General features: G+C 43.7%; 1 protein-coding gene across 1 annotated transcript; it reads left to right on the top strand.

The window, feature by feature from the left end:
- The first annotated feature begins 7,577 nt into the window (after positions 1-7,577).
- Positions 7,578-16,399, top strand: BATF (basic leucine zipper ATF-like transcription factor). Its single transcript, XM_056850733.1, has 3 exons — positions 7,578-7,711; positions 9,325-9,429; positions 16,177-16,399. Exons 1-3 carry the CDS (start codon positions 7,646-7,648, stop codon positions 16,384-16,386), a joined length of 381 nt encoding a protein of 126 aa, XP_056706711.1. The 5' UTR covers positions 7,578-7,645; the 3' UTR covers positions 16,387-16,399.
- The last annotated feature ends 6,258 nt before the right edge of the window (positions 16,400-22,657 follow it).

Below are 22,657 nucleotides of genomic sequence, written 5' to 3'. Positions count from 1 at the left end.
TGCTGTCCTCTCCTGTAGCTGGTTAGTTTGCAGGAGGCCTAATAGTGGGAGATGTCCAGCCATTGCCTGGAGGTTAGCAACCCTATGCCAGGTGGGCTGCTCCAGCTGGCCCTCTCCCCTTCACCTCTGGTAAGTTCAGGGGTTCTGGGGCTCCCACAATTCACTAACGAAACAGCAGTTTTTCATATAAAATAAGTCAAATTTGCTTTATAGTGTGGTGGACAAAAGATGATGAAAACATAGGTAGGGTTGCCAGCTTTGGGTTGGGAAATACTTGGATATTTGGAGGGTGGAGCCTGGGAAGGGTGGTGTTTGTGGAGAGGAGGGACTTCATTGGGGTATAATGGTATGGAGTCTACCCTCCAAAGCAGTTATTTTTTCCTGGTGAATTGATCTCTGTCACCTGGAGATCAGGTGTAATCCCAGGAGCTCTCCAGCCACTGCTGGGAGGTGGGCAACCCTAACAGAGAACTAATCCTGATACTTAGTTCCGTTTCCATCGTTCCATTTCCCCAGAAAATGCAACATAGTCACATGTATTGACAACAGAGAACTCAAACATGAAGGGCTCAGTAGAAAGGAAGCTGAAAAAGAAATCTGGGAGGATCAAATCTCTTCACTATGCCTGAAAGTTATTTAAAAAACACTTGGGAAAAGGAACAAAAGCACAGATAAAAACATTCGCCAAAGATTAGGAAAGTTACATCAAAGTTCAAGGGACTGCCAGCATAGTTTATGAGCATAGCCAAGAAAGCTATAAAAAGCAAGATTTTAAAAATTGAAATCGGCCTCCAGTGAACAAAATAGCATAAAATTTAATGAAGGGAAACACAAAAAATAAGCTTGAATGTAAAAAAAAAAAAACATTAAAAGAAACAGAGTTCATCAAAGTGAGGCACAGGAAGAAGCAGGGTTTAGTTCCCTCAGCTATGCACTCCAATTCTATTCAAAAAGACACTCTCTTCTCTCCACTTTAGATGCGAATATTTGGATTCATATATAAACATATGAAGAGTTCTCTAAGAGAAAACTCTTGCCAATCCTCCCTTTTGCCTACTCTGCCAAAAATAGCTTTAATTGTCTATAAAATGGGGATGCTTTCTTCTGTGTTTCTGTTAGATAGGATCCCCCTGTTCAGGGTCATCCCTAGGACGGTGCAGGAGCCAGGACGTACTCATCCTATCTCTCCCCAGCCTTGAGATGTCTGATGTTTCGACAACCAGCTTGATGCTTGGATTGAAGCAGTCTTTGCCCAAGGAAGTCATGCTGGTTTCTGAGGAGATGGCTCTACTTCCGGTTGATTAGTATTACATCAGGGGCTGAAAGAATCCAGCAATGTCCACACTGAATTCAAAACCCACCACACACTCACCTGACAGCTCAGGTGATCGGTGGCTTTTTCAGAGCATCATGATGTCCCAACGTGGAACAGCTCACAGCGGAAGTCCTGGTTCACTCCTTCTCTGACCAAGGGATAGCTCTGCCCTTGGGGAGGGATGTAATCCCTGAGAGAATTTCACCCCAAGAGGATGGTGAAAAAAATGTCTCACCCTATGTGTGTTTCCTACTGAAACCAATGGAAACAATGAATATAATAACTAGAACTGATAGTTTTAATAACAAATTTAACAAAATCAAGGTTTTTTTTTAAAGAAAGTGAACCAAAACCAAAAGGGTTATTTTCCATGCACATACTTAATGAAAACATCAACCGTACGCCACAACAACGGGAAATTCCACGTTAGGGATTTTTATGAAACATTTAAAATAAAACCAACAATGTCACGATACGTATCTGGGTGCAGTTTTGGTGCAGCCACATTTAGAATCCTGGCGCTATTATGGTTGCCCCCATATCAAAATATGCACCGTTGCAATGGAAAAAGTACTGAAAAGAGCTCAAAAATTGATCCAAGGGTTGGAACACTCTGTGAGGAAAGGCAAAATGCCTTTCTAAATTTTACAGGGTAGAAAAAAAAAGATGGCGGGGGGCATTATAAAGGTGTATACAATTTTGCATCTAGAAAATGCTAGAGAGATTTCTCTCCGTCCCTTAAAAAATAATAATAATAAAACTTTTTGGGGGGAAGGCATGTGTGACGGATAAGGGGTTAATCAGCAGGAGCTGACAGACCAAGAGTGGGCGGAGCCAGAAAGCTGACACTCTGAGCTCTGTGAGAGACAGAAAACATTCGAAGCTTGGGACCCAGCCTGAGAGGAGGCTGTGAAAATATCCATCACAGCATGCAATTAAAATAATTGGCAATAAGACAGACAAAAGAAAGTCCTTCTTCATATATGTCACTTCATATATGTCAATGGTTATTAGCACTAACAGCTGAATGGCTCCTCCGTGCCCAGAGGCAGTATGCATTTCCATATTGCTTGCTGACTCAGTTTGAACAGTTGGAAAAATTGTGTCTGTCCGTCTGTCTGTCTGTCTATCTACCTACCTACCTGTCTGTCTGTCTGTCTGTCTGTCTATTTTTTTCTCTTTTGACAGTCAACAGATCAAGATTCTATTGTACAAGGGACCGGCAAGGAGATCCACATCTCTGTCTACTGCAGAGAAGTAATTATTTCTGTCACTCTAACATTCAGAGCTCAATTCATTCTAGCTGTATCTGAAGTGAAGCTGTGGCTCACGAAAGCTCCTACCCTGCCAGAAAATATTTTTGTTAGTCTTTAAGGTGCTGCTGGACTCTTGCCCTGACCTGGATGGCCCAGGCTAGCCTGATTTCGTCAGATCTCAGACGCTAAGCAGGGTCAGCCCTGGTTGGTATTTGGAAGGGAGACCACCAAGGGTTGCTGTGCAGAGGAAGGCACTGGCAAACCACCTCTGTTAGTCTCTTACCATGAAAACCCCAAAAGGGGTCGCCGTACGTCGGCTGCGACTTGAAGGCACTTTACACACACACTGGACTCTTGCTCTTTTCTACTAATTCAGAGCTCAAGAGTGTTGTAGCTGCAGGCTCATACACGTCAGTCTTTAAAACTAAGTATCAGAGATACAGTTACCAACCTGAGTAGGCTCTTCCCAAATATTTTGACCACTTAACCTCTGTTGGTGGGTTCCCATGTATTGTATTGGATTTAATATCTGGGTGCTTTTAGTATGAGGGATAAGGTGGAAAGGCATCCCCAAAATTATCTAGTCCAGCTGTCTTTCAAGATGGGCTATACCTGTACAAACTCCAATTGGATTTCCTGAATTACATCGAACTGAAGGAGATCCCATAATATTCTTAAGCAATTATGTCCTGATTGTCCTCGTTCATTTAATAGTTACTGTTTTGATGCATTTTAGTGTTCCATTTATCGCAACCAGACTACCACCTTTCCATTCTGAGATTTGTTAGCAGAGTCCAGAAGAAGAAAAAGTACCAGAGAGGTTTCTCAGTTAGAACTCACTTTGTTTTAGTTAAATCCTGTGTGAATTGTGTGAAGTCATCTCTGGCATTATATGATTAACCTTTGCTCATGGGTATGAAACCTGCTTCGTTACTCTTGCTAATTTTTTCCTTAATGTGCCTGCGTGCTAAGGTTTAATCATTGCCGGTGCTCTCGGTGCAGCAGATCAGAGAGGAAGAATTGCTGTAGTTTATCAGGTGCCCAGACAATCACCCTTGTGTATCTAGTGCCAGGGATACAGGACAGGTCGTGTGTGTGTAAAGTGCCGTCAAGTCGCAGCTGACTTATGGCGACCCCTTTTTGGGGTTTTCATGGCAAGAGACTAACAGAGGTGGTTTGCCAGTGCCTTCCTCTGCACAGCAACCCTGGTATTCCTTGGTGGTCTCCCATCCAAGTACTAACCAGGGCTGACCCTGCTTAGCTTTTGAGATCTGAGGAGATCAGGCTAGCCTGGGCCATCCAGGTCAGGGCACAGGACAGGTTAGGGATAGGTATTTAATGTAATACCCACAATTCGGCCTCCTGCTTGAGCTACTCTAGTGAACTTGTTAATGAAGTCACCAAGGCTGTGTTGGTCCTTGAAGGCCTTTTATGCAGGGATGTTTCCCCGTGGTCACCCCCGCCGACTGCTTTGGGGCTTCCTCTTGATTATGCGTGCCTTTCCCTCCCATCCGAGGTTGCCTCGCTCTCCCCATATGTTTTGCCCATGTTTTCCAAATGTTGTTTTTGCCAGAATCTGGAAAACGTGGGCAAAACGTGCGGGGGGAGCGAGGCAACCTCTGACGGGTGGGAAACGGCATGCATAATCTAAAGGAAGCCCCAAAGCAGTCAGCGGGGGTGGCCGCAGGGAAATGTCCCTGCATAAAAGGCCATAGTCTTCAAGTGCAGAAGTGACTTTGACACATATAGCTCAGGATTAGATGGCCTATGCTACATAGTGTCTGCTGTTGATCAGTTTCCCTCTTCCTCTAGCACTTTTATTTGCACAAGGGCCCACTGAAAACCACTGATCTTGGACAAATGGAACTTTTGGTGGAAGACAAAAAATGCTCCACAGCAAAGACTATCTAAGGTGCATGGATGTAATTCATAGGATCCAAGCCATTCTCCTTGTACCTGATGTGTTAAATCAGGGTTGGGGAAAGTCAGGCCTGAGGGGCGTTTAAGGCCTGCAAAATCATTTGGTCTGGCCCTTTGTGGGTCCTGGAAGATCTCTAGCTCAGAAAGATCTAAGACTGGCAATCCACCCCCTCTCGCGGACAGGAATAGCCTCTATTCAAGGTGGATGTGAGTTTATTTTGCCAAGAAAAGGAACCTTTCCCCCCCCTTGCAGAAGAGTTGTTAGCTATGGAGCTGCTAGGACCGCCCAAGAAACTGTGTTAACCCTTTCCCACCCGGACTGTGGAGAAACATGTTTCCTCTGTACTACCTGGATGGCCCAGGCTAGCCTGATCTCGTTAGATCTCAGAAGCTAAGCAGGGTCAGCCCTGGTTAGTATTTGGATGGGAGACCACCAAGGAAGTCCGGGGTTGCTATACAGAGGAAGGCACTGGCAAAGCAACTCTGTTAGTCTCTTGCCATGAAACCCCAAAAGGGGACGCCATAAGTTGGCTGCAACTTGACGGCACTTTACACACAAGAGGGCTGGGGGTGGAAGTGGCGACAATGGACGGGTTAAAGGGGTCAGGGCCAGAATGTGCGGGAGGGAGGCAAGTTCTTAGCCAGTGTGTCCTCATTTCAACCCTGCAGGTGGAGGTAGTAGGAGCCAGCTGTAGAATCCGGCCCCAACCATGTGGAGCAGGAGCAACTCCGGTGTGTGGCTGGACGGCTACACCTGGCTGGTTCAACAGATCATCCTGTGCCACCAGGTGGGCAAGTGTGCCACTGGTTGGATGCCTGCCTGCTTGCCCACGCCAAGGGGGGGGGGTGTAATCTGGGGCAGCTGCCTGCTTAGTCCTTGGCCGGCTAATTTTTAAGTTGATAATTTTGTATGGCCCGCGAACGATGTTATAAATATCCAAATGGCCCTTGGCGGAAAAAAGGTTCCTCACACCTGTGTAAAATGAATACTAGTCAGTAGCAAATATTCCCTTCTTGATCAAAGTGCTTGAACATGTGGTGGCTGTGTAACTCCAGGCTTTCTTTGTTGAGATTGCTTCTCTAACTCCTTTTCAGTCTGGCTTCAGACCAGGTTTTGGACCAGAAACTGCCCTGGTTGCCCACATGGGCAGTCTTTGCCAAGTGAGGGATATGGGGAGTACAACCCTGTTAATCCATCTGAATCTCTTAGCAGGTTTCAATATCATCAAGCATGACATCCATCAGGTAAAATGAACAATAAATGTCCAATTATGATAGCTATATAACTTCTTTGCAGCTCCAACAAATGCCTACTGCAGTCCAGGTTGACAATTATAGCATAGTATTACTTACTTACAGCTAAGCTGCTTCTTCTTCTTTTTTTTGGTGCTGTCAAGTTACAGCTGACTTATGGCGACCCCATAGAGTTTTCAAGGCAAGAGACATTTGGAGATGGTTTGCCATTGCCTGCCTCCACATCGCGCCCCTGGTATTCCTTGGAGGCCTCCCATCCAAATACTTAACCAGGGCTGAACCTGCTTTACTTCTGAGATCTGACAAGATCAGGTTACTATATTTACTCAAATGCAAGCCTAGTTTTCCCCCCAGGTATGCCATCCACAAAAAAGGGGGAGTCCTCTTAAATTTGCCCATAACTTACAGTTATGTCCAGAAATTTAAAAACTGTGTGTAACATTTTTAGGGGGCTCCTCTTACATTCACAGTTATCTTCCTTTGGAGTAATGCAGGAGATCCATGATGGAGTCTCCTGACTTTCTTGTTTGTACTTGAAAGCAGCTTCAGGAGAGTGCAGTTTTGATCACAGTATTATTGCTAGGGGAAAGTAGTTTAATTCCTCTGCAAGGAAATTGCATGGGAAGAAGAGCTAGAATCATAGAACCATAGAATCATAGAGTTGGAAGGGGCCACACAGACCATCTAGTCCAACCCCCTGCTTAATGCAGGATCAGCCTAGAGCATCCCTGACAAGCATTTGCCGAGCCGCTGCTTGAAGACTGCCAGTGAGGGGGAGCTCATCACCTCCCTAGGTAGCTGATTCCACTGTCGAACAACGCTTACTGTGAAATAAATTTTCCCTAATATTTTTAGCTCCTCTTCTCCCAGCAATGCTACCCAGATTTGCTATCATGTACAAATAAAACATCAGATCTAGTTTGACTTGTTGGGGTCTTTTATGTTGTCTGCAGGGTTGTCAGGTCCTTCTTCGCCAGGTGGGAGATTTTTGGGGCAGAACCTGAGGAGGGCGGGGTTTGGGGAGGGGAGGGACTTCAATGCCATAGAGTCCAATTGCTGAAGTGGCCTGTTTCTCCCGGTAAACTGACCTCTATCGGGTGGAGATCAGTTGTAATAGCAGGAGATCTCCAGCTAGTACCTGGAGGTTGGCAACCCTAGTTGTCTATGTATCTATTCCTATGTCTATTATGTAAAGATCTAAATACCACAAAAGCACATGCTAGCTGTCAAGGAACATAGACTAAACTTGCAAAAAATAAATTTCTACTTGACAACCATGGGAGGACTGTGATGGAAGCAGAAGCATTTTGCTTTTATGGCTGCAAACATAGAAAGTTTGTAGTGTACATGATCAATTGTTTTTACGTTTAAATTACTGAACGTTGTATTTTGCACTCTCAGAGGGTTTAAGGTAGATTTTATTGCTTCGATTGAACAAAATAAATCTGAACAGAACTGTTTTTCTTCTCTTTGAGCATGTGAATTCCCCACCTTATACGGAGCCTATTATGGCTGAAACTGTCTCACTAACTGCCTGAAGTAGTTCGGGTTTTTTTCGCAGACTATTTTGATTTTCCCAGAGGTGATTTTTTTTTCTCATTGTAAGTTTTCTTCTTCAGAGTTTCCGCCCATGTGACTTCCAGTTGAGTCCTTCGCAGCTTCTGAGAAACCACAGCGCCCAAGACCTAACGAAAGGCTGATAACAGCAGTGTGAGGTGCAGATTCTGGAGGGAGAGGAATACAGGCAGAGCCAGCAGGAAAGCAGCAGAGAAACTGCCCATGGTACAAGAGGCAGCCCTGGGGGGAAAAGTCAAAGCCAGAGGCGAAGGACAAGAAAATCGCTAAGGACCTAAAGGAAGTAGGACGGTAGAGGGTCCACAGGCAGGGGGAGCTGTGAGCCATGCCCCATAGCTCTGACAGCAGTGACTCCTGCAGTTTCAGCCACTCATCTTCCTCCAGCAAACAGGTATGATTTGGGGATTTGCTTCTCAGATCCTTTTCAGGTTGCCACTTTTTTCCTGTCAGGACTCCTGTGCACTTGAACAACAGCATGGCACCCAGAAATTCAACTGATGAAGTGTTCCACAGCATGCAGATGATCCATCTGCCTTACTTCAGGCTGTTAAAGGCATGGGAGCCTTGTCAGACATAAAAGAAGGAAATTCTGCTTCACACCAGGGTGAATCTTGCACTCTGCTCTGTGAAGACTGAAGCCCCCCTCCAGGCTAAGAAGCCAAGCCTTCCTCCAACTTAAAGGACTGGGAGGAAACTTCTGTTAGGCTGGAAGAAGGCTTCAGTCTTTGCAGAGCAGTGTGACTAGATGCACTCCACCGTATTTTCTATCTACTTGGCTCGACTCCTGAGATCTTTCTTGGTGCCAAAGAAGTGTCTTGAAAGAGAACCAGCATTGAGGGCTAGGGACCAGGAACATCTCCTGCACTTGGGCTTTTTCAAGGCTGGAATGGCAGAGTTTTCTAGGAAGGGATTCAAGAATAAACTCCAACAACAACAAAATGAAGCCAAAGATGAGAGGCTAGGCAATAACACAGTGCAGAATTGCAGGAAGTTAAGACACAGCAGAAACGGATTTAGGAAGCATGCAGGTGCTGTTGAAGAAAAGCATAGTAAATGGTTTTCCGCAATGTGATAGCAAAAGAACAATTTATGTGGCTCCCAACTCGTCAGACCTCATCTGGAGGGAAGAAATTCATTAACTTTGGGGGATATATTGACATGCTTTGGAGAGAAGAACCTTTGGAAGAAAGTAAGAACAAAGGACTTAGGTTTTCTAAGGAGAGGTTAAAGTTTCCCCTTGATAGACATGGCAAGTTGTGAAATCAGAAATAGAGACATGCTAGTCCTCTTGGTAGGAACAGAGGGTAAAGTGTGAAACATAGAATAAAAAGTGCAGAACATATACACAGGTGTATATTTAAGGGAAAAACAAATGGCAGGAGAGATAGAGGTGGAGGCTATGAAATGACTGAAAATGAAAATAGTTTTAGAAATGTAGATACAAAAGTTACTGGATTTCATGGATGTGTTTGGATTGGAATCTGGGACTCCCATGACAGCACCAACCGTCTTTATTGACTGAATGGAAGACAGACCCTCCTATTGACAAATGTATTCAGGAGTGCTGCTGGCAATGATGGACTTTCTGGCAGAAGGTTGGGGACCTGGCTTACAGTTCAGCAGCTTCCCCCCTCCGCCTGCAGCTTTGACATTACCAGCTTTGTTTATTTACTGCATTTTGAGTCTTCCTTTTTTGCATGCACCCAAAATACTATTAAGATCAGAGACTAGAATTGCCTAACAGCACCTCTGGATGTATTGGGTGCTCCATTAGGCTTGTTCCTTACCTTTAACAGGAGTCTGTGCAAGGAAAGCTTTCTAAAAGGAGGATTTGTGTAAGCTTGGAGAAGGAGCATTCCTCCATCAATTTTACATTGATTCTGACATGAATATGACAGCAAGTTTGACCTTCTGTCCCATCACTTTGCCTTCTATGTGGGATCCTTAGCAGTAAGCACAAGGCTGCTGACTGCCTTTCACATTTATTCTTTGTGCTTTCTCCAGGAATCTTCTGATGACATGAGAAAAGTGCAAAGAAGGGAAAAGAATCGCATCGCAGCTCAGAAGAGCCGGCAAAGACAGACACAGAAAGCAGATACTCTGCATGTGGTAAGAGCTTCCATCATCTATCCACCTGTGATAAGTCTAAATTGGTGCATATCAACATATGTGGTGGCAAAACCACATCACTTCAGATTGTAGCTTGGATGATCACATGACTGTATGAAGGAATATTCCTTCTTTCCCTTCAGATTGCTCACAGTTCAGTTCATTCATCCTTCCTCAAGCAGTTTGCCCTACCAATGTTCCTTCATACAGCAAAACTAAAGATCAGGGAGAAGAGTTGCAGCTTCCCCTATCCCTGATATGGCTCTTTAACACCCAGTGCTGTGTAGTAGAGTGATGTGCTATCTCACTGGGGAACCTCAGACCAGTTACTTTCTATCATCACAACCTACTTCACAGGGTGGTTGTGAAATAAAATGAGGGAGCAAGGCCTGCCATCCTGAACTGGAAGAAAGGCAGGATAAAAATGGATACATAGATGTGTATGTCCAGGGAATCTTTTCTGTGTGATCCCCCAGTCTGCAGCCTGAGGTGGAATAGTCTGGGAATGGGTTTAGCTTCTCACTGGTGTTCGTTTGAGTCAGGCCAAAATCAATTTTAAGTAGAGGTGTGCACATTTTTTTCTGATTTCTAAAAAAGTGATCCAAGTTGCTTCTGTGTGTGGTGATTCCCCTTCTTCCCTACTGGCGTCCATAGTGTTTAGCAGGAGTGGGGGCCATTTATGTTCCAAATGAGACTTGAGGTTGGGCAAGGAGAGAAAAAGGCCACAGATAAAGGGGGGGGGGGGAATCTAAAAGTTCTTAAGCTGACAAAAAATTGGACCCTATACAGCCTCTGAAGGCATTAGGAGACAGCAGGACACTGTCCATGAAGTCAGTGGGCCCCAGATTGGCAAAAGTCTGCCCTCCCCCATGATCTTTATACCTTTCCCTTGATCAGGCATGCCAGCAGGGTGGTTCCCCATCCCCGGGGGAAGAAGAAAGAAATGTGGACTTGTATTTCCCCCTCATTTATTGTTTACTTTGGTACCCAGGGGACAGAAAGTCTCTTTCCCATAGCATCTTCCAATATCCCAAAACAATATGCTGGTCAGAGCCTTGCTTATTAGTCATGAGGAGGGTTGGTCCACCTTCCAGGTGGGGGCTGTGGGGTTCTCCCAGAATTACAACTGATGTCCAGATTATAGAGATCACTTTCACTGCAGGAACTAGCAAATTTGGAGGGTGGACTCTATGGCATCACATCCTTGCTGAGCTCTCTCCTGTTCCCAAAATCCTCCAGCCCCAAATATCTAGGAATTCCCTAAGCTGCAGTTAGCAAGCCTACTCATGAGACTGTTCTTCTGGTTAGTCAGAGATGTAGGTGTGCACTTGTGTGCTGGGGACTTTATGCTTTCTCAGCAATTAGTTGTGCATTATGGGGACTTCAAATGTGGACTTCTCAAGCTGGTGTTCAAGGAAGGTAGGGCCACCAGATTGCCTGCTATGGCAGGCAAGCTCCCACCCAAAAGTCCATGCACCTGCTGTCACTCTGTGGAGAGCCAGGAGCAAAATGGGAGGCAAAAACCAGCATTGGTGACAATGTGATGTCACTTCCAGGTTCAGAACCAGAAGTGACATCATGGTTTTAACACTCTAGGATTTTCCCAAATCTCTATGGTTAAAAACTATAGAGATTTGGGAAATTCTTAGAGCCCCAAGGCACCATGACATCACTTCCAGTTCTGAAATCATAAGCATTTCCGCAGTATCACCAATGCCAATTTTGAATCCTCCCCCCTCCCCCATTTTGTTCCTGGAGATTGTCAGCCAGGGGCTGGCAACCCTAGGAAAGATACTCCTGCATAACATTATACATATAAACAGTTTGGCGGGTGCCCTTTATTTATGGGATCTTTTCTAATTTGGTTGCCTGTTAAAATGGTTTCTGATACATTAAGAACCTCAAACTCCTCTTAGCTCCCCAGGAACTGCTTATCTTATATCATTCAGCACAGCGGATACAGCATATTCCAATACAAACACCAGCTTCTGGGTTCCTTCAACAGAATCTATACATTCTCCCAAAGCCTTTGGAATGGTAACTGAAAATATGATCTAAAGTCCAGCAATTCATGCTTCTCCACACACCAAATACATTGCAGGGTCAAACATAGGTGGGTCATCTGGAAATAGGGTTGTCACTTCGCTGGTAACAGCGGGGAACTCTCGGTGATGATCTTTGTCCCTTGCCCTCAATCAATGGAGCATGGGGGAAACATCCTCTGGAAGTCACTTCCTGTTTCAGAAAAAGGAAGTGATGTAATTAGGGTTGCCAGGTCAGGGTTGGGAAATACTTGGAGATTTGGGGGGGGTGGAGCCTAAGGAGGGCAGGATTTGGAGAGGGGAGGGACTTCAATGCCATAGAGTCGAATGGCCAAAGTAGCCATTTTCTCCATCTGCTGGAGATCAGTTGTAATAGTGGGAGATCTCTAGCTACCACCTGGACTTTGGCAACACTAGATGTCATGGTACTCTAGGAATTTAAAAAAAAAACTATGGTAAAACCATAGCAGTTTTAGAAATTCCTAGAGTGTCATGATGTCAATTCCTGTTTCAAAACATGCAATGACTTCCAAGAAGTGTCCGCCTCATAAATCTCCTGGGGATTGCCAGCCCAGGGCTGGCATCCACATGTGGAGGGAGGGGATCTTCTGTTGTAAAAGTCCATTTGGACAAGTTGCCACCTCTGAACAAACATTCTCTCTCAGTATTGATACTTTTCATGATGACAAACCACACAGAGTCTGAAACCCAATTCATTCAAAGATATGGACTTTAACTGAGCTATTATAGGGCACACTGAGCTAAACCATTAAGATCAAACTAATGACATTCTTTCTAGAAAGCAGGGGAAAGAGCCAGATCAGTCTTTCCAAATTAGTGTTTTGAGTCTTGAAAAAGACACTGAGGGCTCAGAGAGAAGAGGCAAAGATCCCATGCCTAGGTCTACATCATGCAAATTGCAGTCTCATGCTGCCTCAGTTTACCTCAGGGCTGTGTCAGCAAAGAAGAGAGGGTTTACTTGAAACCAGTTTCCCTGCTCTGCTGTTAGCATTCTAAAGGAGAAAAGATGTGTTTTGAATAGCAAACCAAGTGAGGTTAAAGGGTTAAATCCCAATTGCTTTCCCTACATACCCCCAGGTTAAATTGAGGCTGCCCAAACCTGCCATTTTTGTCTCATCTGTTTGAGGAATAGGATGTTTGAAGTTCATAGCAGAAATATTTGTACCCTGCTAAAAAGCATGCCTGGAAGTTCTAAGTTCACATCCTCATATCTGTGTTATCTGCCATGTGAAAGGATCAATGGACACCTAAGACATAAAGGCACAATATATGATTAGCCAAATGGAAACAAATGCAGTGATCGATCTCAAGTAGTGTTCCCAGACTTACTCTGAATAAATTGCCTTCTGGAGGTCTCCAGCATGAATAATCCGGAGGTGAAGTGGCTGGCATATCATGACCTGGGAACACTTTTTCCTGCTTTCCAGGGATTTCTGCCCTTCTCTGAATATTGGCACTATCAACTCCATGTAGCAGAAACCTATTTCTTCTCTCTTTTTTTTAAAAAAACAGTCTGCTTCTGGGTTTTCTTGTTGCTGCCTCATGTCAGGGTAGCAAAGCCATGATGCTTGTTCTCAGCTTCTACTTATCCTGACCTAGTATGAACCCTGGGGCTCTCCAAAAGTACTCAGTAAGCTATTAAGCACTCCACAGCCCCTCCAGTATGTTATCTTTGGTTGCTACTAAACCTTCTTCCCCCCCCCAAGATATTTTATTAGTATTTTAAAAAAGTATTTAAAAAAAAACAAAAAAAAAAAAACACCATACATACACTTACAGTCACACAGATTATAGTCCTTCAGGGAACAGATTTTACCTTACATCTAATACCTCTTATAAGATTATATCAGTGTTATGCAACATACATAATAAATTCTATGACTACATAGTCTAAACATTATCTGACATTCGTTAAACTAAGGGCCAAACTAGCCATGTAAGAGTATAAAGGTCGTGTCTGGATTCGCTTGAAAAAGAGAAAATATAGAAGCATGTCATGCCTAGTTTAGACCCTAAAGTTAAACTAATATAAGATGGAGTTTGGGTTAAGAAAATGAAGATGTACATTTTTATCCTGCCTTGGTTTCTGCAAGAAGTGCTGCCCTATACATCTCTGAACCCACAAGCCTGATGAATTCCCCACTGTTTTGCTGCTTTCCCCAGCTGCTGAAAGAAACAAGCGAGACTTTCCTTCTAGTGCAGTAACAAGTTTCCTGTGGCAGGTGGTTTTTCTCATACTAGATGGCAGTTATTGACCCCCCCCCCCTTACTCTCCTCCCCCCAGGCCTGAGCTCCTTTGGTTCAGGATGTATGTGGCCTGGGTTGAGGAGATATGCGTGCACGACAGAGTTCGGCGAGAGGCAGTGGGAACCTAGGGTGGAGAATACGCCGCTGTCATTTCTCATAAGTTGCTGGCTGGGGAGGCTGTGTGGCCGAGGGCTGAAAATGTCAACTGCTATCAACGCAGGGCCTGCTTCCCTGCCTGGGTTTGCCCAGAATGTGAGTTTACAGGAAAAGCGTCAGTCGTTTGGAAATTCTACAGAGTAGCTAGACACACGCTATGACCCCCGCCCACGCAGACCCTTTTCCACTTCACATATTTTAGCACCACTCCTCCAACACCGCACTCAGGAGGTGTGGTAAAAAATACAAGCTGTTTCATAAAGCTGCCGCTTGGATTTTGCCAAGGTGGAGTAGGGAACCATACCCCTCCCCGCCCCATCTCCTTTTTCTCCTAGCAGCCATGGGATAAAATAAATGAGCTTCTAATGGAAAATGAAGTTTTAAAAATAGAACATTATGAGGCCTCTTGCTAGCATCCTTTTTTTTTTTTTTTTTTTTGGTCTCTTTCTCAGGGCATATCTACTTCAAAAACTTAAAAATTTTTAAATAGCCATTCCCTCTCTCTATGGAAATTTGGGGAATGTAGTTATGGTCTGGGGATCCTAAGGATCTCAGAGGGCAGAACTATGCATTACATTTTAAAACATTTTTTTGCTTTTACAGATTGCAGCTGCTGGGTGTATGATTTCTAGGGGGAAACCGTGTGTGTGTGTGTGTGTGTGTGTGTGTGTGTGTGTGTGTGTGTGTGTGTGTTAACTCTTCCCTAGTGCCATTCACCTCCCCTCTGAAAAAATACGTCCCTGTTTTTACCCATATTTTTTTTCCAGTAAGGGGCGAAAACAGCTTGGAAGTGGCAATTTTCAGGGGGGTAGTTGTGAGGGAAAGGTTAAAATGCTGTTCCCATCTTTCTCTGGCGATTGCAACTTGAGTGGCTGTCATTTCTAAATGAAAAGAAGTCTTTTAAAATGATCACAGAACTAGTCAGAGAGAGTTCTCAGCTGCCTCACCAAAGTACCTTTTTCATAGATTTCCATACTGGGAGGGGGACCAGTTAAACCGGTGGAAAACAAATATGTTTGCAGTTCAAAGTGCTTCTCATATATTACCAATGAGATGTTTGCAAATCACCAGCTCAAATCCAGAAGCATCTGAGTCCCTGCCCCTTGAAAATGCTGCTTTGTAATTGGCTGTAGTGCTTACTGTGAGAGAAATGTCCAGTTCTCCTCTCCCTGGCAGAAACCCAAGTGTCGTTTAAAAAACCATTTCACAAAATGGAATGGGGGGCGGGGCGGGGAAGAAACCCCAGCGTCATTTAAAACCCATTTCTTATGTGAATGTCTGCTCAGAAAGAACTCTGGGTGGAGACAAAAATCAGGAAGCATTTGTGTCCCTGCCCCTTTAAACGCTGCTTTATAATTGGCAGTAGTGCTTACTGTGAGAAAAACGTCAAACACACCCCAACTTCCCTGCCGCATGCTTTGGCTTATTTGACCCGGGCTGATCTCAGGGGAAACTGAAGAATCAGGTTTTAACAGGAACGAGAAGACCCAGAATTTGTGAGGGCTGGTCACAAGGTCATCTTTAAAGGACAGAAAACTCATGCATAACTCCAAGGAACAACTGAGTCATTCCGGGGATGAACATGAGTAAAAGTACCTATTCCTAAAGGACCTAGAAAAAAGTTTGAGAGTTAATCAATAGCACATTTTTAAACTGCATTTTGTACATGTTCAGATATCATATATCAAATTGCTATTTGTTACCGTCTCCAACCCCCACTGAGCCATGGAGCTCACTCAGGGACCTTTGGCCAGTTCTTCATCCTAACCAACCTTGCAGGGTTGTTGTAAATGGAGAGCAGAACCTTTTATGGTGAACCAGTGTGGTTCGAGTGTCAGATTACGATCTGGGAGTCCCAGGTTTGAATCCCCACTCTGCCAAGGAAGCTTGCTGGGTGACCTTGGGCCTGTCGCACACTCTCTGCCTAAGCTACCTCACAGGGTTGTTGTGAGCATAAAATGGAGGAGCAGAGAATGATGCAAGCTGCTTTAGGTCCCCACTAGAGAGAAAGGTGGAGTATAAATTAATTAAATAAATGAATGTCACCCTGCATTCCTTGGAGGAAGAGAGGGATAACAAATAGACCAATTTCTTAGCAAGATAAAACTCTCCACATTGCCTATATTTTGGTAATAACAGGAAAGGGATAGAGAGACTTTCCCAAGAAAGCTAGAGTTGTCCAGATCCTATGTCCATTTATTTGCCACATTCTCCCCCTACAGCAGCTTTACAGTCTCTAACTACCTATTGATCTTTTTTTCTTTTCTTTTTTTAAATGTAGGAGAGCGAAGATTTGGAGAGGCAGAATGCTGCTTTGCGCCGGGAGATAAAACAACTGACAGAGGAACTGAAGCATTTCTCCACAATGCTGACTTCCCATGAGACTCACTGCTCCATCCTTCATACACAACCTCCAGGGCCCTCGGAGGTGCTCTATACCCCACTCTCCTTCCACCAGACCCACATCAGCTCCCCATGTTTCCAGCACTGAGGCCAACTGCTTGGACTGGGAAATGCTTGCAGACTCTGTAGGATGAAAGGCGAGGCTTCATGTGCGTCACAGCTATGGAAGGGTTAGGGGTATCCCTATGCTGACTTGACCCCCTGTTCCGAATAAGGAGCGCAATGCCTAGGACTGGGCCTTTGTGCAGAATTTGGGACATGCCGGAGCTACCTGCAGGGGGTTGTGTTTATGAACTAAATCTAGAATAAGGATTTAGTTCCTCTTCCCATTATCTGGGAAAAAGACAGGCTTATAAATGCTTTAATTAAATAATAAATATTCAATTGTTTGCACTGGAACACTCATTCCAAAAGCTCGTATGATACAGAAACTTATTTCTCTACTTACGGCCACTGTTAAGAGAGAAAGGGAGACAAGACTGTTCCACTGTTTTAAATAAAGTTGTCTTAAAAAAAAAAAAGTTTAATGTTTTATTTGTAAAACCTGACCAGGACTTCCCTTGCATACAGTACTTGGAGTCCGGGGAGGGGGAGAGATGCAAGTTCTGGGATGATGAGATAGAACAACAGTGAGTCAGGGGAACAGAGGAAGGAAACCACCAGAACTGTGGAAAGCTGCCTCGTGTACTGAGAGAACGGGGCGCAGACAAGCTGCAATAGTACAATACACAGAAGCATCAAGTTGGAAAATTAGCTTTGAGAGAAGGGAAAACTAAGGTATACTTCAAAGCCAGGAACAATCCTCATCTTTGTCTCTGGAGAGAGCTGCATTAACAAACACCAAAAATGAATGATCTCTACTACCTCTGGGACTGATATCTTTCCCCCTCTGTCCCACAGCAAGACATTAAAAGGCACAGTGTTCTTGTCAGGTCATATATGTGGTATGTTTGCACAAATGGCTCATTATTTATGTTGCAGCAGCAGGCTGTATGCACACTCATTGCACCCTAACCCGTCCTTGATACATGGTAAAAGTAAAGGGTAGTCCCCTATGCAATCACTGGGTCATTACTGACCCATGGGGTGGTGTCACATCATGACATTTACTAGGCAAACTATGTTTATGGGGTGATTTGCCATGGCCTTCTTCAGTTGTCCACACTTTACCCCCAGCAAGCTGGGTACTCATTTTACTGACCTTGGAAGGACGGAAGGCTGAGTCAACCTTGAGCCAGCTACCTGAAATCAATTTCTGTCGGGATCGAACTCAAATCGTGAGCAGAGCTTTTGGCTGCAGTACTGCAGCTTTCCACTCCACGGGGCTCATCCTTGATACATACTTGTGTTTTTAAACGATAGTTTAGTGACAAGCAGATTTCCAGAGGATTTGAGGGCTGTGATGATCTAGCGTTGCAATGCTATTTCACTGAATACCATCTCCACTGTTTTCTTGTATGGGGTTGTAACAATCTCCCAGAGGCAGAGAGCACATTATCCCAGTGTTGAGGAACAAATACTTCTAGTTACACAACTATTGCCGGGGTTTGTTTCTCTCTTGTCACAAAAATAGGCAAAGATACTTAATAGATCATTTGAAAAGTTTTGATTATTACTGGTAAGCTGCCATAAGCCTTTATTACCGGTAAGCTGCCATGTAAATGCTTTAATTAATAAATACAATTTTTTTTAAAGGGCATAAGACGTTATGATGGAAACCCCATAGAATGCCCCTGGGTCTTTTGCCATACCCAGTTATAGCAGGTGGGGAGCTATCAGGCACTCACATATAGGCTGTTAAAGTATACAAGCATTGCATTGTCACGAACAAAATACATACAATAATAGTTTCATTAAGACGCATTTGGTAAGCTTACTTTTCCCCCATTGGGTCTATACACGCTTTATTATTGTATGTATTTTGTTTGTGACAATGCAATGCTTGTATACTTCACAGCTGACGGTCTCATTGACAACCAGCTTACTACCAAGTGGACTTAAAAAGCTGAGGTTGCTTTGCTTTATTGGAGCTGAAGAAAGCCTTTTTGAAACGCGCATCAGCGACTAGCCACGCGTTCTCCCTCCTCCTTTTTCCTTTGGACTTTGTCTTCACCGCATATTTTTCTGTTGGTGTTGTTTCGTTGGTATTTCAATGGACTCTCTGACTTCTACAAGCAGAGACATTTTGGACGGGTTGGTCCCGCCCCATTCTACAAGCCAGTCTCTTTGTGGGCTTATTGCTATTGTTTGAGTCGAACATGACTGTAATTTGTTGATTTCTGCATGATGTAATGCTTTATTTCGAATATATGTTCTGTGGTGAATTTCCAGCTTCGTTTTTATTTTTGAGCCTCTCGTGCCGCACATTTCAGTAACAACGTTAAATACGGCACAGGTGATTATATTATTGTAGTACCTGGAGGTTGGCAACCCTACCTCTATGGCAGGGTCCCCAACCTGCAGGCACATTCGGAATTCTGACACAGCATGGTGGGCACAGAAACACAATGGCTGCCACAGGACGCCCAGATAGCCACAAAATGATTGCCACCTTTTAACTTCAGTAATACAGTGTAGATCCTTGTGTTGTGGTGGCAGATGCTGCCAAATCAACATTTTTAAAAAACCTGCACACCCATTCAAATCTCCAGTAGTCAATCAGAAGCCTTGCTGGGCACCCATTCACTTCCTAAAAACACTTGGCAGGCACCAGAAAAGGTGTCGGTGGAAGCCATGGCGCTCACAGGTACCATGTTGGGGACCCCTGCCTATAGCATCACATCCTTGCTGAGCTCCCTCCACTCCCCCAAAATGCTCTCCCCAGACACTTCCCCAAATCTCCAGGAATTTCCTAAGTAAGTTCCAGGTAGGTAAAACTATCAATGTAACATAAACATACATTCATCGAATATGAAATGTAAGCCCACATTTCATACTTAAATGCAACGAATTTCCATTCTGCATTTATTTAGGTAGTGCACAAACAATTAAGGTTATGTGGTTCGAAGTCAGAGTTTTTGTGTAAACTAGAGCCGGTGTGGTGGTTAAAGTATTGAACTAGGATCTGGGAAACCCAGGTTCAAATCTCCACTCACGCCACGGAAACTTGCTGTATAACCTTAGGCCAGTCACACACTGTCAGCGCTGACTCTGGCTAGTATTTGGATGGGAGCCCTCCAAGGAATACCAGGGTTGTGACGTGGAAGCAAATAATGGCAAACCACTTCCAAACGTCTCTTGCCTTGAAAACCCTACGTAAGTCTGCTGTGACTTGAGAGAGAGAGAGGAACACGTAACTTAAATAAAGATTTAAGAAAAACAGATCAACAAAAACAATAAACAAAACATGAACATTAATTCTAGTTTATTCTAGTTCCACAAATAAAGCTTAGAAATACCAAACACCAAAACCAAGGCCAGTACTTGAAGTTTCAAGAAATTATCATGTTTGAAACAAGAGCCTTTTCTCTATCAGTATGGTTGCCAATCTCCAGGTGGTTAGAACAAAAAGGCACGTTTACTATAAAAGTCAAGCTGGGGGAAAGTATAGTAAAGGCTCTGTAGATGAAACGCGAACTCTTATTTTATAAGCCAGTGAATTTAGTGACAACAGTGAAAATATTACATACATACAAAACTATTAAAGGAAACTTATAAAAATAACTATGAGTACAATGTGATGCAATACAAAAATATATTTTATAGGCTTATCACGTTCAATAACTTATCAGTCTCTTAGAATTTTATACTGTTCATAAGCTTGTTATTCCTTCAGGAACAGGGAGAAGGATGACGGACGATAGGTGGAGAGGAACGCCGTCCGGATGCTTTGAGTTTTCACTACCCCATGGGCAGCTTCATCAGCTCTCCTTTCAGTTGGAGTCTAAGCTCCTTTAAGGTTGAACAAAATGACAATAAATTCCTAAACTTATTGCTCTTTAAACTAGACACAGTCTATAGTACTCAATATAGCATACAACATAATGTTGGATACAGTGACAATTACATACCTTCAATAAGTTACCAAATATATACAATCTCTCAGAAGTTTGAAGTTTCACGCGCCTGCTAGGCTGCTCTGCTCTTAGCTGCTTAGAGTGCTGATTACAGGTGTGTGTAATTTATCTGAAAACTCTACCCAAAACTGAAACAGCTGTGATTTTATAAAAAACATGAAAGGTCTATTTCATTGTTTAACCCGAAAGGAAAATAAGATTTCAAAAGATAGATAAAGCGCATTTCTTGTTTGAGTAGTATGTTTTGTATATTTTCTGCATTAAAAGGGTTACCTCTGTAAACCCAAATGGCAAAGAATCGCAAGTCCTTTTCATTGTGATGGTTTTCAATGAAATGGGATGTTAGAGGGGCTTCCAATACTTTCGTTCTAATTCTGGAAATATGCTCCCCAATGCGTAATTTTAGTGGGCGTACAGAGCTTCCCACGTACAATTTTCCACATTTGCATGTGATCCCATAAACAGAGTTACAAGTAAGGCAGTTTGAAAAATGTTTGAGCTGAAACCTGAAACCTGAAGTGAGGAAACTGAATTCCTTCAACGGTAAACTTAAAGAACAAAAAGAACAAGAACCACACGGATAGTGACCAACAGGTAAAGACAAAGGACGTCTTATAAACATATCAGGATGTATAAATTTGTCTCTAAAGGAGGCATTTCTTCTTAAACCGAAGACGGGAGGACTAGAGCAGCCTTCTACTCCTGACAAAATATGCCAGTGCCTGTTCACTATGCGTTGAATCGATTGTGAATGCCTGCTATAGGAAAGGGAACAGAATATTCTGTTCTCCTTGATGCCTATTCTAGGTTGGAACAATGAATCACGGGATCTAAGGTCAGCTTTCATCTTTGCTGTACGTATAACATTATCTGGGTATCCCCGTTCAGCTAGATCAGAATGCAGGTTTCTAGCCGCTTGCTCATAGTCCCGATTTAAGGTGGAATTTCTCTTCAGCCGAATGAACTGGCTGAAGGGGAGATTGTTCTTAAGGTGGACCGGATGGTAAGACTCATATCTTAAGCCTGCGTTCTTTGACATTGATTTCTTATAAGGTCTAAAGGCCAGCGTTCTATCGGCTCTGACAAATAATTCAAGATCTAAGTATTGTATTTTATCAGTACTGTGGGTTCCAGTAAAAACCAAATGTTGGTCACAAGTGTTGAGCCATTGGGTAAATTCTTGAAAAGACTCAGTACTGGAAAAGCAGGTGGTGGCTGGAGATCTCCCATTATTACAACTGATATCTAGGTGACAGAGATCAGTTCCCCTGGATAAAATGGCTGGTTCGGCAATTAGACTGTATGGCACTGAAGTCCTTCCCCTCTCCAAACCCTGCACTCCTAAGGTTCCACCCCCAAAATCTCCAGGTATTTCCCAACCCGGAGCTGGCAGCAATATCTATCAGGGATAGGGTAGCCAGGTCCCGCTTTGCTACTGGCAGGAGGTTTTTGGGGCGGAGCCTGAGGAGGGTGGGGTTTGGGGAGGGGAGGGACTTTGATGCCATAGAGTCCAATTGCCGAAGTGGCCATTTTCTCCAGGTGAACTGATCTCTATCGGCTGGAGACCAGTTGTAATAGCCAGAGATCTCCAGCTAGTACCTGGAGGTTGGCAACCCTAATCAGGGAGAGAAGGCTTTTCTCAGTTATACAGACACAAATATGCTACCTGTGTACATGAGGCTTAATTTGCCAAAGCATTTATCATTGCAGTATAGTTTTATACTCTGATTCTAACTGCATTTGCCCAGCAAAAGCAATGATCAATAAATAAAGGGAAAGAGGTCGCCACCCAATCCCCGCGCTACATGTTGATTGTATTTACATTTAAAACATCTGAATGTTCCACTGGTTTTACAAGACATTGTTGCATGTTCTGCCATCTACTGGTCCCCAGTAGAACAGCAGCACAAAATTATTTGGGGTTTATTTTTTAATTCTGTGATTTAAAGGTCAAATAACAGCCTCATACTTTCAAATAGGTGGTGATAATCTGATTATGACTAGTTCTGTTTAGTTCTCAACGATAAGAAGTATTGACCTTTTCCTCTAGTTGATAGCTAACTCTGCAGTCACTCTACTGTTGAGGGATTTCTACTTGTGGAACTTGCATTAATTTTAGTTCCATTATCTGATTTCATAAGAAGAAGGGACATGCCATTAAAGGGGGGGGAGTAACACATATTAGGCCATCACATATATGGACCTCTGGAAAAAGCACCAAATCTTACATATGTTGTCATGAGCATAATGGAGGAAGGGGCTTGTAGCTGCTCTACCACACAAAGAGTGTTAGGGTTGCCAGGTCCCTCTTCGCCACCAGTGAGAGGTTTTTGGGGTGGAGCC

This window comes from Euleptes europaea, chromosome 6 (assembly GCF_029931775.1).
Source record: "Euleptes europaea isolate rEulEur1 chromosome 6, rEulEur1.hap1, whole genome shotgun sequence".
NCBI classification, from domain to species: domain Eukaryota; kingdom Metazoa; phylum Chordata; class Lepidosauria; order Squamata; family Sphaerodactylidae; genus Euleptes; species Euleptes europaea.
The sequence above is the reverse complement of the archived record's forward strand: the minus strand, read 5'-3'. Positions and strand labels throughout refer to the sequence as shown.